Source organism: Paramisgurnus dabryanus, chromosome 1, assembly GCF_030506205.2.
Source record: "Paramisgurnus dabryanus chromosome 1, PD_genome_1.1, whole genome shotgun sequence".
Taxonomy (NCBI): Eukaryota; Metazoa; Chordata; class Actinopteri; order Cypriniformes; family Cobitidae; genus Paramisgurnus; species Paramisgurnus dabryanus.
In genome coordinates, this window is record NC_133337.1 from 56,473,512 (window position 1) to 56,487,673 (window position 14,162).

The window sequence follows — 14,162 nt, forward strand, 5'->3', positions numbered from 1 at the left end:
ACGATGGGCGTGCGGAGATGGCATCCGTGGGACACGACCTACATTACGTGCCTTATGACACATTGACACAAGCTGCTAGGACCCCTTTCACGAGGCGTCCTTATGCAAAGTCTGATCCATTCTGTCTAGTGACATTTGAAAGTCAATACCCCCCGCGAATCGTGGGTGGAACACTTTTCTCCTCACTACAGAGGCACGGCGGCTCTCTCCCCTACCTATATCTATGTGGCCGTGATAACAGCGAACCACGCTTTTACGACCGACCATTCATTTAATTCACAAGCCTGTCATCTCTCAGATGCGGACGGCGGCGGTAACAGCGAACCATGCTTTTACGGCTGGCCATTCACTTTATTCATAAGCCTGTCATTTCTCAGATGCGGACGGTGCCCGAGGCACAGCGCTCTGGAACTGTCCAAGGTCCTGGATGACACATACGTCTGACGTACATCAGACGATCAGCTGTTCATCTGCGTCACAGATCACTCACTAGAGCACCTGTCAATACAGGCTATTTATGGATCGTTGACGTTATCACCTCCCGTGACAATTATGCTCACTTGTCTTAGAGCATGGGCATGGTCTTAGAGGTTTCTCATTTGACAATTGTGACACGGCCGGCTGGTCCCCGCCGTCCACGTTGTCAGTTTACAGCTTCGACATCCCTGCTTCGCACTACTGAGGTTTGTTGCATTAAAGGTGCGCCCATTAGCTCACCTGTATGCACGATATGGTTTTTAATTATATGCATCCACCGTGCGCTTAGAGAAGCTCACATGTACACGCTATAACATTTTGGTATACAATAAGATGCGCTTGGGAAAGCTCACCTGTATACACAGCTGTGTTATGATTTGTGACACATACATTGTTGTTCATCTGTGTACATTCACGGTGCGTTGGGTGCCCACCGTTACGTTCATCAATCATATTTGTACACATTCACGGCGCGTTCTGTGCACTGATTTATCTATACGCATTCACGGTGCACTGAAGAGTTCACCCGTGTGCGCACAATTTATTATCAGAACACATGACGGCGCGCTCGAGAATCTTGCCGGCCTGTGCATTATAACACTCTGATTCATCTATATGCATTCACGATGTATTCAAGTGTTCACCTGTGCCCGTGCAATTTATAGTCAATACACATTTACGGGGCGCTTGGAAAGCTCACCGATCTGTGCACTATAATACTACCTATATGCATCCCGATGCGCTCGAGGGTGCACCTGGGTTCACACTATTGTGGTATCTGTATAATCCCACGCTACGAACCGTTCTGCCGCATATTATAGTCAGATCGGCCGTTCGTGAGCTTCGCAGATCACTCACTACGTATGTCTGTTGCTAACAGTGGTTATTTAGATGGATCGTTGAAACCATCGCACTGGCTCACGCCCCTCTATGAGCTATGTCCTATATAGAGCCCACTCTCTGCGAGTTTGGCTTCTTCATGAACTTGGTCTACAGGGGTATCTATATCTATATTTGATATCTGCTACGCGGCCGGCTAGTCTTCGCCGTCTACGTTGTCAGATTGTACAGCTTAGACGTCCCTACCCTACGAGCGCAGGTTCTCTCGGCTCAATCATGCACGCTCATGCGTTTTATGTGTACACCACGGTGCGCTCAGCGAGCTCACCAACGTGACTCTGAATTTACTTATCTCGCACAGCCGCGGCGCGCTCGGTACCTCGCCGTCTTGTGCTATGTTATGTGCCCCCGGTGCGTTTAAAACCCCACCGTGTGCGCGTCAACAATTTATATGGTGCTTACACATTTGCTTTTTAAGCTGTGAATATGCCGGGTATAGGGCCACACGCAGTGTCTCTCCGGTAAGGCACTTCAGTACGTTGTGTATGCACGGCGTGATGGGATTACGTTCCCCCATAGCGTCAGCTAACTGACGCAATGCGAAGTGAACCGTATTGAAAGGGAACGCTTAGGTTACTCACGTAACCCCGGTTCCCTGAAATAACGGGAACGAAGCATTGCGTCTCTTGCCGTGCTACAAACGTCTACGCAGCGAGTGTTATTCGGCTGCGCGCTTCAGTCGAATATAATGAGCTCCTGACGATTGAACCGCGCTTATATAAGGACGCGTTCCTCCCGCGCGCGGGTTCAAACGTCATTGGTCTGTACTTTGTACAGACGTTAACCAATAGGCTTCAGTCACGGAGTAAACAGGAGTTTCCCCCATAGCGTCAGCTAACTGACGCAATGCTTCGTTCCCGTTATTTCAGGGAACCGGGGTTACGTGAGTAACCTAAGCGTTTTTTTTTTCTTTAAAATGCTTTTACCAACATGTTTGCTGCATTTGCGTGAGTTTTTAAATGAAGGTTTTTATTATGAAAGGAAAACAAAATACAAACCCACATGGCCCTGTGTGAAAAAGTGCTTGCCTCCTAAACATAATAACTGGTTGGTCTATACTTAGCAGCAACAACTGCTAATAAAGTGTTTTTGTTAACTTGCAATGAGTCTGTTACATTGCTGAGGAGGAATTTTGCACCACTCATCTTTGCAGAATTGTTGTAATTCAGCCTCATTGTAGGTTTTCAGCATGAACTGCCTTTTTAAGGTCATGCCACAGCATCTCAAGGACCTTGGATTGAGGTCAGGACTTTTGATTAGGCCACTCCAAAAGTCTTCAGCCATTCAGGCGCGGACTTGCTGGTGTGTTTTGGATCATTTTCCTACTGCAGAACCCAAGTTCACTTCAACTTGATGTCACGAACAGATGGCCAGACATTGTCCTTCAGGATTTTTTTGGTAGACAACAGAATTCATGGTATCATTTATCACAGCAAGTCTTTAAGGTCCTAAAGCAGCAAAACAGCCCCAGACCATCACACTACCACCACCATATTTTACTGTTGGTACGATGTGCTTTTTCTAAAATGCTGTGTTACTTTTACGCTAGCCATAATGGGACACACACCTTCCAAAAAGTTCAACTTTTGTTTCATCAGGTCACAGATTATATTCCCAAAAGCAACTTTTTTTCACACAGGGCCATGTAGGTTTAGATTTAGTTTTCCCTTAATATTTAAAATATTAATTTAAAACTTCATGTTGTGTTTACTTGTGTTGTGTTTGATTAATATTTTAATTTGATTCATGACCTGAAACTAAAAGTGTGATAAACCTTTAAAAAAAACAAAAACAAGAAGCAGGGCCAACACGTTTTCACACCACTGTAGATCATCAAATTTATGACCATTTCATGATATTTAGGGCATGAGTACATGGTTAACCTTTTAGTTAATGGTAATGTAATTTATTTTTTAAATGATAAAATACTTCCATTTTTAAGCTGCTTATGCAACATTTAATAATTCATAGGATGATTTTCCCAGAGAAGTGTAAAACATACCGATTGTTTAAACATGCCGACACAGCAGTGTTGATTCAACCCCTGGCGTGAGTTAGAGACGTGACTTCCTGTTTATCAACCAACATACGAGGGAAGCATTTAGACAAACTGATCTGGAAACTGTAATGAGTTTGTAAATCAGTCACAGACCTGTTACATTTAAAGTCAAGGATAAATGTAAACTAATGGCAAATGTCTCATGCTGCTGTCTCTGAACCTTCATGCTTGAAGGAAAGTCAAAGCTTCACCTCTTGTAGTTGTTTTTTGCCTGCTTCCTCTGATAATTACAAACCTACTCGGACCATCTCACCCTGATGAATTTCTTTACCTCCAGATCAAGGACTCAGGGAGGGAAACATGTTTGTCTGCTTCTCTGACTTCTCATCTAGGTCTCTCTTCAGCATACACATCTGTGTGTAAGCGCACAGAAAAATGCCTCCATAAAACCCTCCCGCTCTTTGTTATATCTGTAAACACTTTTTCAAATTAGTTTTTGAAAGGGACGTTGCACATACATTCATTGAACGTTTTATGATTACGCCTATGGCTGCCAAATTGATCACCAGCGGTCTATGAAACTTTGCTCCGAGAGAGAGAGAGAGAGAGAGAGAGAGAGAGAGAGAGAGAGAGAGAGAGAGAGAGAGAGAGAGAGAGAGAGAGAGAGAGACAGACAGCAATCAAACCATATCAGTCTTCAAAGAAGTAACAGGGACATCTGAGGCTTTCTTATAACAGGGGTGCTTTAAGCTCGTGAAATGCGAAATCAGCCCAGGCCAGGTTTATATAGATGGAGCAGAGCCAGCCTTAGGTTCCTGTGAGATTCATTAAATGATAATGGGCTGATAGGAAAGTTGAGGCTTTGTCTTTTGCAAGCATGTTGTTGGGGTTATCTAGGTTATCCAGAGCCAGGTTATCCAGCTTTGGGAGTACAATGCAAAGCTCTCTGCTTGCCATGAAAGTCTGGTTTTAGACAGTTTCAGACACTGCAGTTTTTTAGTTATTGTGTTTTGAAGTGCTTTGATAATATTGTAACAAAAGCTATATGTTACATTCTGATGAATAAATTCACGTCTTTTTGAGGCAAAATCAAAAGTAACGTTCTGGTATTTTAAGGCTCACATAGTTCTTTTTATTAGTTCGGTGGTGCAACACAAATAAAAATGTCAGCAGTATAAAACGGTAACCCTTGTTGAAAGAATGACATTGGATCTTTATTGGACACGAAATCCTACTGAGATTTGTGTTTTATTGTTCAGAAATCACCCTTTTTGGGTCAGGTGAGGACAAAAGCTTTTGTTCAATTTGAGCAGGTTTTCACATTTTGTAACATTGATTTTTCTGCCCAGCTGAACTACGGCAAGCCATTGTGGCCATGATGAATAGGAAAGATGAGCTCACAGAGCAAAACACGTAAGAATATCTTTTTTATTAGTTTGCTTTGAGACCTGTCTGATATTATAGCTATTCTTTTATCTCCATATAATTATTCTGGCATGATCAGTAGCTAGTTTCTTAACATCAAATGTCTGTTTCCTTGTCTTTACTGTAGTTAAATTGTTTTGTGTTGGTTTGGTTTTAAAGACCACAAATGTAATATTTAGTTGGGCTGTCAAATGAATAATCATGATAAATCCCATACAAAATCAATGTTTGCATATTTTTTGTGTGTACTGTGTTTAAATATTATGTATATAAAACAATCATGTACACTCACCTAAAGGATTATTAGGAACACCATACTAATACTGTGTTTGACCCCCTTTCACCTTCAGAACTGCCTTAATTCTACGTGCCGAAAGCATTCTTTAGAAATTTTGGCCCATATTGATAGGATACCATCTTGCAGTTGATGGAGATTTGTGGGATGCACATCCAGGGCACGAAGCTCCCGTTCCACCACATCCCAGGTCCAAGATGCTCTATTGGGTTGAGATCTGTGACTGTGGGGGCCATTTTAGTACAGTGAACTCATTGTCATGTTCAAGAAACCAATTTGAAATGATTTGAGCTTTTTGACATGGTGCATTATTTTGCTGGAAGTAGCCATCAGAGGATGGGTACATGGTGGCCATAAAGGGATGGAAATGGTCAGAAACAATGCTCAGGTAGGCCGTGGCATTTATACGATGCCCAAATGGCACTGAGGGGCCTAAAGTGTGCCAAGAAAACATCCCCCACACCATTACACCACCACCCCCAGCCTGCACAGTGGTAACAAGGCATGATGGATCCATGTTCTCATTCTGTTTACGCCAAATTCTGACTCTACCATCTGAATGTCTCAACAGAAATTGAGACTTTTTAGTCTTCAACTGTCCAATTTTGGTGAGCTTGTGCAAATTGTAGCCTCTTTTTCCTATTTGTAGTGGTGATGAGTGGTACCAGGTGGGGTCTTCTGCTGTTGTAGCCCATCTGCCTCAAGGTTGTGCATGTTGTGGCTTCACAAATGCTTTGCTGCATACTTCGGTTGTAACGAGTGGTTATTTCAGTCAAAGTTGCTCTTCTATCATCTTGAATCAGTCGGCCCATTCTCCTCTGACCTCTAGCATCAACAAGGCATTTTTGCCCACAGGACTGCCGCATACTGGATGATTCTCCCTTATCACACCATTCTTTGTAAACCCTAGAAATGGTTGTGTGTGAAAATCCCAATAACTGAGCAGATTGTGAAAAACTCAGACCGGCCCGTCTGGCACCAACAACCATGCTACCCTTAAAATTGCTTAAATCACCTTTCTTTCCCATTCTGACATCCAGTTTGGAGTTCATAAGATTGTCTTGACCAGGAACACACCCCTAAATGCATTGAAGCACCTGCCATGTGATTGGTTGATTAGATAATTGCATTAATGAGAAATTGAACAGGTGTTCCTAATAATCCTTTAGGTGAGTGTATATATTCAAGAAATATTTTAGATATATAATTTTGCAAATATATGCAAAAACAAACGGTTTTTTTTGCGATTAATCATGATTAATAGTTTTACAGTCCTAATATTTGTCTGTTTCCCAAATTGTGCTTCATGATTAAAAAAAAGTAAAATTTACTTCACAGAAGTAAACTATTTGGACCCATTCTGAACTAGCAGAAAAAAAGTGCAAAAATGGTCCCAAGCTGTCACTAGGGCAGTAGCCTTTAAAAATGTCCCATTTAGCTACAGGTATGTATACATTTAATTCCAATACCTTTAAGGTATTTAAGGTTCTAATATAAACTCTTTATGTGCAGAGATGTACTTTTTGAAAGGGTACCACCCCAGTGTCAGCTTGGGACAATTTTATGACCATTTTTTCTGAGAGTTTATACAGTAATGTGGTGAAGACAAGAAAATGACCTCTGTTTTTTCAGTTTGGATGTTTCAATGTTGAATGCATTCAACAAGGTCAACCATTTTACCCTGTGACCCCATCTAACAAAAAAATCAAACATTAATATCAAATAAGCATTTTCCTATATTTATGGTGCTATATAACGTATATATATCACCAATTACTCTGTATAAAGTAGCATTAGGTCCCATATAGGTAGCACCCAACTAAGTAAAATCTTACATTTGCCCTATTACCTATCTTATATCAACCCTATAACCAATTCTGGCATTTTAAAATTCTTATTTTTTATTTGATATGTTGGTCTACATAATTGTAATGTTTTTTAGTATTTACTGGAAGAAAATCCCACACATCAGGATTTTAAAATGTCCCAAATTTTAGAAGCATAATAGGTTTCCCCTTTTCATGAAAGTGTAATTTGCATAGCCAATAATGTTCTGTTGAGTGGTTATGATGTGCACTAGCAGTCATTAAAGAAAGCTAATGAAAATGGGGTCAGCTCTGTGTGTGTGTGTGTTTGGCACAGGTCTCTGCGTGGTCTTCTGGATGGGGAGATGGAGCACTCTGCAGGGCTCAGACAGGAGGTGGACAGCTTGAAGAAGAGACTGGCTGAACTAGAGGAGAGACATGCAGCCAAAGTCCAGGCTCTCATGAGGTAAAGTCACAATGATACTTGAAGCCTTTTCAAAATCAGGCAGAACACTTGACTGGAAGGAACAGTGGTCTGCATACTACATACTGCACAGCAGATTTATGTATAGTATTTTTACACTGCCTATGGACCGTAAGATGTTGGTTTTGTCCATGGGAACTGTTCAGAAAAAGAGGACAGTTACTGTTGTGTTCCTTTGTTAATTTCTAAGCTTTACTTTTGTCCAAAATGACAACATTATGACATAAGGTTATGTGCAGGGTTTCCCGCAGAAAATGTGTTAGTTAAGGTGGTAGGGTTGGGCAGGTGGGCGGTGCCGAGGGCACTTACAGTTGTTACAAGTCCACTTACAGTTCTCACGGACATGTATTTTATCAACTGGCTATCCTCCAGACATGATAGAACATGTCTTTATCTCAATTCAGCTGTGTGGCGCGTGTGCACGCTCGCGATGTTAAAGGAGTAGTCCACTTTAAAGATGGGGCCCATTGACTTACCATAGTATTTTTTATTCCTACTATGAAAAGTCAATGGACCCCATTTTTAAAGTGGACTACTCCTTTAAGCGCGTCTGCGCAACTCCCGAGATGTTTTATCAACTGGCTAGTTATCCTCCAGACAGTGACGGTCCGGGTCACGTCTTTCTCATTTCTCACCGTGTGGTGCGCGCCCCGCTCGCGGTGTGAAGCGTGTACGCGCTATTCTCCAAGATGCACTTGACGGCCTTTTGTGCAGCAAAGTAATTTTTTTTTGGATGACCTAGTTAAGGCGGTAGGGTTTCCAAGCTTAGGCGGGCCGTCTGAACTGAAATGTGCTGCGGGAAACCCTGATGTGCTTGCACTCATCGACTGTAAAATCTTCATCAACCGTCAAGTGTTTTATGTAATAATTATCTTAAAGTACGAAGAATATAAAATAACATTTTGCACATTGAGCACCGCTGGAAGTGGCACCATATGTGACCCTGGACTGCAAAACCAAAAAGTTTTACGTTGAACGGGTATATTTTGTAGCAATTGCACTGTATGGGTAAAAATTATGGATTTTTCTTTTATGCCAAAAATTATTAGGATATCAAGTAAAGATCATGTTCCATTAAGATATTTTGTCAATTTCCTTCCATAAATATATCAAACCTTCATTTTTGTGGATGCAGTTGCTAAGAACTTCATTTGAACAACTTTAAAGTCAATTTTCATAATATTGTCGTGTCCTAACAAACCTGTAAAGTGTATCTTTCAAACTTTACGATGATGTGTTTTAAAAAATGTACCCTTATGACTGGTTTTGTGGTAACATTAGTGTATCGCCACATTGTTAATGTACAAAGTTTTTTTTTACAAAGAGTCCTGAAAGTTTGATGGTCTAGCCATTTTGTCTAACTCGATTCTAATCTGCCTTAGTCAATAGAGACTAAAAATAAGGTTTGGATATTTTCCGTATGGCTGTGTGCTGGGTGGCAGCACCTGTGAGGCGTGCACATGGTCTAAGCTCTATTGATTCCCCCTGCCTCAGTTGGCAGTCTTTAAGAAGTGGGGGATTTGTATAGCAAGAGGCCAAATTTCTTAAATTCCTGTCAGTATGAAGCTCTGCCATACTTTGACACCCAAGCAGATCAGCAGAAATGTGTGAAGGGACAGTTTATAGTGTGGGGGAGTGGTTTTCAGCTAATTCTTTGAAATGGGTTGCAGGTTTGTTTAAGCTTGTAAATTGTTGGTAGAATACTCAAAAATTTGCAAACTAAAAAAACAAGCAGACTACTGAACATGGATCTGCTTTCAGCCTGGATAAACATGGTTTATGTCGACTTTAATGGTGAATTATTGGCTGCCAAGATCTGTTTACATTACATTTACATCAATGCATCTGGCAGACGCTTTCATCCAAAGCGACTTACAGTGCAAACAAGGTATACATTTTTATTGGTATGTGTGTTCTTTGGGTTTGAACCCATGATCTTTTGCACTGATAACGCAATTATTTATTTTTATTCTATTTTACTATTCAGCCATGTCATGTTAATAATTTTCCATATTGGCACTTTTACATGTTGGCAGTTTATGCTAATATTAAAGGGCACCTATTTCATTGCTAAAAAACAACGTTATTTTGTGTATTTAGTATAATACAATGTATTCACATGGTTTATGGTTCAAAAGCACTTAATTTTCCGCATACCATACATTTTTGTAGCTCCAGATATCCCTGCCTTCCTCAAACGCTCTGATTTTGTACAAAGCTCATTGATCTGAAAAGCACTGTGTCTCTGATTGGCCAGCTAATCTGTATGTTGTGATTGGCCTGATTACCTCAGACGTCAGCTGGAAATGTGACGCTCCTTAACATGTTTGAAAGATTCGCTCACAATGCAATGTTGATCGGAATTAACATACAGGCTGTATTTCAGAAGTGGGAGGAACCGTGTGTTCACGTCAACAGGAATTAAACTGTTGCCTACAATCCGTGTGTTTGTTGTAGTCCAAAAAAAGAGATTTACATTGGAAGCGATAACTCGCGTAATCGTTTACTTTGGGATTTGTACCTTTTGCATATCGTTTACATGTACTAACACACTTGCACACTAAAGGAAATGTAAAATTGTGATTCAGACCATAGGTGCCCTTTAAATTTTTTTTGTTTGATACAATAAACAATCTTGGTTCCACGCTGGGTCGCAACTCAATGCAAATCCAATCCAAAATCTGGGTCCGGTTGAGAATCTCCACTGTAGGCCATCTGACCAACAGGCTACTCTACTGAGGTCACCAAAGCTGCCAAACTGTGCCAGTGGTTTTGTCTTCCTGATGTGTTGCTGGATTATTGGGGGAGGCATTTTGCTTTGTGAGCATTTCATCAGCTTTAATTTAGTGGTTCCTCAGGGGGATAATGTGAGGATTGAATGAACAAATTAATTTAGCTCAGTAGGAGGACAGCAGCTGAGAGCAGGAGGCAGGCTTGTCAAGAAGATGCTGTGTCAAAGCGAGGATTATGGGGGAGAAAACCACACTCACTATCGTGCTGTTGACATCTGCAACATGTCTGGATGGTGCTACCCTCCGTTTGTTCTTTAACAGCCCGTTTAAGAACAAACGAGAGGCCATCTCGTTGACACCGACATGGCCTCATTTTAAAGTCACAAGGTCAGGTGCTGCGAGCCATTGAGCATTTAGTCTATAAGTCATCCAGAGATGCTGTTTGCTGTTTATGTTCTGTAGTACTTGAGGTAGTTATGGCACCTACCTAATGCTTGTCCTTCGATAAAGTGTTGTGTTTTACATTTTTATTTACCTGTAGCCTTAGGGAGATGGAAATGAGTTTTGGTTGGAGCGTCTAGACAGCTCATCTTGTCGGACGCTTGTGTCATGTGTCATGCATATTTGTGTCCAGTCCCACATGGAGTTTGCAGAAAACAGCTGAATTATGCCTGTCAGCAGGGCCGGTGTTAAGGGGGGGCATTCGCGGGCTGTGCCCCCCCAAACAGGTTGTTGTGCCCCCCCTAAAAAGTTTTTTATTAATTTAAGTTAATATATATCAAGAATAATTAAAATAAATTAAACATTGAATGTTTCATGACTTGTAATGTAATCAAATGAGGAAAATATAGTTGATATATGTTTTCTTTAATTAAAATAGACCAGTTTCTCTGATTGGATGTATTTCCGCGTCTCACCCGTCTTACGTCTTTTTACAGCATATTTGTGACTTGATACTAGCAACGTGTTTTTTCGCGGCATTTTATGGATTGTGTAAAATATGGATATTAGAACATTTAGAACGAACCAGCACCGCCTGCTTCATCTTCATGCAAACACAGACTGGCTCAAACTCAGAGATTAGCGGTCGAGGTGGAATTTACAAATCTACAGGACACTGTTTTAAGGAAGTTTAATGTTCGTACACGCCGTCTTCAGCTATTTTAAAGGTAAGTTAGCGTTGTTTTAAATTACGTAAGCTTAAATGTGAAGTGTGGCTATAGACCGTTAACAGCATTACGACGTGATTATGGTAAAGCGGCTTTTTTAAAGCTAGGACGCGGTGTGCGCTGCGCTATGAAACCCATTAATTTTAATGGCTTGCGCCGCGCGAGGCCGGTTTGTTGTTGCGTCGAGCAAAGCGCGAGCGCAGCGGAGCTCAGCTTGCGCTCACGCCGCGGTCGAAGTTCAATAGTTTTGCGCATAGTTTGTGGTCTTTTGCACTTTATACTTATAATGAGCTGACAGTCTGAACCAGTTGTATGAGTGTGTGCTTGCACTGTATTTGCTGTTTTAATGTCTTTTTTTGCAAGTTATTGTTGCTATTGCGTGCCCCCCCGTTGGAAGCCAAGTGCCCCCCTGTTAGTTATGGTCTGGCGCCGGCTCTGCCTGTCAGTCACCAATTCTATTTTATTTATATAAATAATGTTTATGGCCTGCTTGTAGCATTAGATAAAAAGAGATGAAATGGGATCAGGACTCGAACCTGGTTCCCTGTTTGCAAACAGGTCCTTGTTTTATGTCATGGGAGACACCCGGCCAGTTATAAACAAGCTGCCTGTGGGTAATCACGAGCTAGGGCTTTTGCGCTAAGCTTAAAACTGACGCTATGGTTTGTGAGGCAGTCCTAACAGTGCAGCATGTGTGTGCTTGTCAGATCAGAGATGCAAATGTATTATTTGTAAAGAAGCATAATAATAAGTGATGCCCAAACACTTGCATAGAAACTACGAAACAGACTTGTGATCCAGCACAATTGTGGAGGAAGTTGTTTTGCCTGTTTGTCAGGTATTACAACAGTATCTATCAGGGCTGTAATGTACTACGGCTCTGTGATCAGTAGGAAGTCCTTATCAATCTAAAATCACTAAAAGTTTGAGTAGTTTATAATGTGCATTTAAAAAAGCAAAACTCGTCAACACAATGATTAAAAATATAATTTTTTATTATTAATATACCTGAAACATTTTGAAGAACAGCGCCTCTAGACATATCCTGTAATAGAGGGTATGCAGACATTGCTTTTTCTGACATACATGTTTGTCTTGCCTAACACTATTAAACCATCCCACCTTTGTAGAACTCATCATAATGGAGTTTTTTTAATGAAGGCTTACTGACAAAACTTTGCAATTACACAGAATAAGAGTATTCATTTATGTGTATTTCATGTATTTTTATAGGATTTTTTTATCCCAAAATTTTACTTGACAGCTACTGCTACTGATTTACTTCTCCTTTGAGTTGCAAAACATTCAACAAAATGGCTGTTCTAGTGGCGGCCGCAAAATATAACTGACAATTATCAGCAAAAATTAAATTTTGTTGTACTTTGACCCTAGCAACTTTTGGCAGTAGATGTTGGCATGGACGATCCATTTACTTCCCCTTTCAGTGTTTCTTGGCAGTATGTAAAACGATAGCTCAGAATTCTTGTTAAATCTGTTAGTACAGTCTATCGCACATCAGCTTTTTCCAATTTAGACGCGTTTTCCCCGTGTTTTCGCTGATTTCACACTATACACAAATGCTGCCGCTCTGTTTTTTGCCACTCAGGGGGCGTAACCGTAGTCATTTTTGCCAAAGGTGACGTCACGTGCATACCCTCTATAGCATTTGTAATGGTTCTTCTTCTGTGGCACAAATGGCGTTTCTGCACGAAAGCGCCCTCTGGCTTTTGGATGTGGCGGCATTTCATCGTAATTCATTAAAATTCATTCCTTTGAAATAACACGCATTTGCACAAGTATGGCAAAAAAATCTCACCCCATTTTCCCCGGTCATGTCCACATGTCAGACTTAACATGCCTGTGATCGGTATAATGTGCTCTTTATACACAGGCGCTCTGTGAACTCTTCTGTATCTGTTAGGCAGATACTGTCGTCACATCTCATCATCTTATGAAGGACACAAGGAGGTTGTTTTGCTTCTGTTTTTTTTCTAGCATATTTTGTTTATACTGTGTCTATGATCCAATTTCCCTAATGGATTCACATTTAAGGAATCTATTGAGTGAGAGCATTTTTGAAAAGATATCTTTTTGCATATGCTGGATAGGTGTATGGCTTGTTTTTGAGTGTGTTTAGACATAAATAGCCTGCCTGATGTGCCAACCTGAAGGCAAAGTACACTGTTAAACCAAAGCTTCAATATGTACTCAAATCCCATATTGCACATCACAAAATATTGTACAAGTGAAAGTGAACTGTGTCATTTATGTGCTGCTAATTTCTATAGATAAAGGTGTTTAAACATGCTTTTCTATTATTTACTGCCTGTCTTTAAACAACATGGTTATTTTAGAGGCAGCATTGATTTAGCATTTATTATTTATAGTTAGGAAAATCAATGTATGAATGAATTACCTCACTTATGTTAAATTGGAATAAAAGGTTTTTCAGTATATACATTACACACTTCACCTTCAAGCTACATTACTTGTTACAACCCATTTTTAGAGATTATTGACCTGTGTTTTGTGAACAATATGTTAATATCGATGTTCTATAGAAATATGATTTAAACACGCACACACATCAATTCTAGCGTACACCTGTCCTTTTTAGATTTAAGAGTGAATGACATTATTTGTCCAAGGTGGCAGTCATTAAGTTGACCACCATGACCATCAGGGCATCAACAGGCAGCAATCCCTTCTTGCGCTGTATGGTACATATCTCATATAAATATACTAGTATGTGTGAATACCGTGGCTCGCTCTGCAGGGACAGTGGAAAAGATCAATGTGACACACCTGACTCGAGAATCCTCCCCACAGCGAAGCTGTCACTTGTTAACTTTAATTAAATCGCCACTAACCGGCAC

The 14,162-nt window shown here is 40.7% G+C and overlaps 1 protein-coding gene across 1 annotated transcript in view; it reads left to right on the forward strand.

Annotated features, from left to right (window-relative positions):
• snx29 (sorting nexin 29) overlaps positions 1-14,162 on the forward strand; it is a 145,430-nt gene that overhangs the window by 19,221 nt on the left and 112,047 nt on the right. Inside the window, exons 12-13 of the mRNA XM_065242487.1 lie at positions 4,726-4,789; positions 7,239-7,367. Of these exons, the coding sequence (XP_065098559.1) occupies positions 4,726-4,789; positions 7,239-7,367 (193 nt within the window). The remainder of the gene's footprint in view (positions 1-4,725; positions 4,790-7,238; positions 7,368-14,162) is intronic.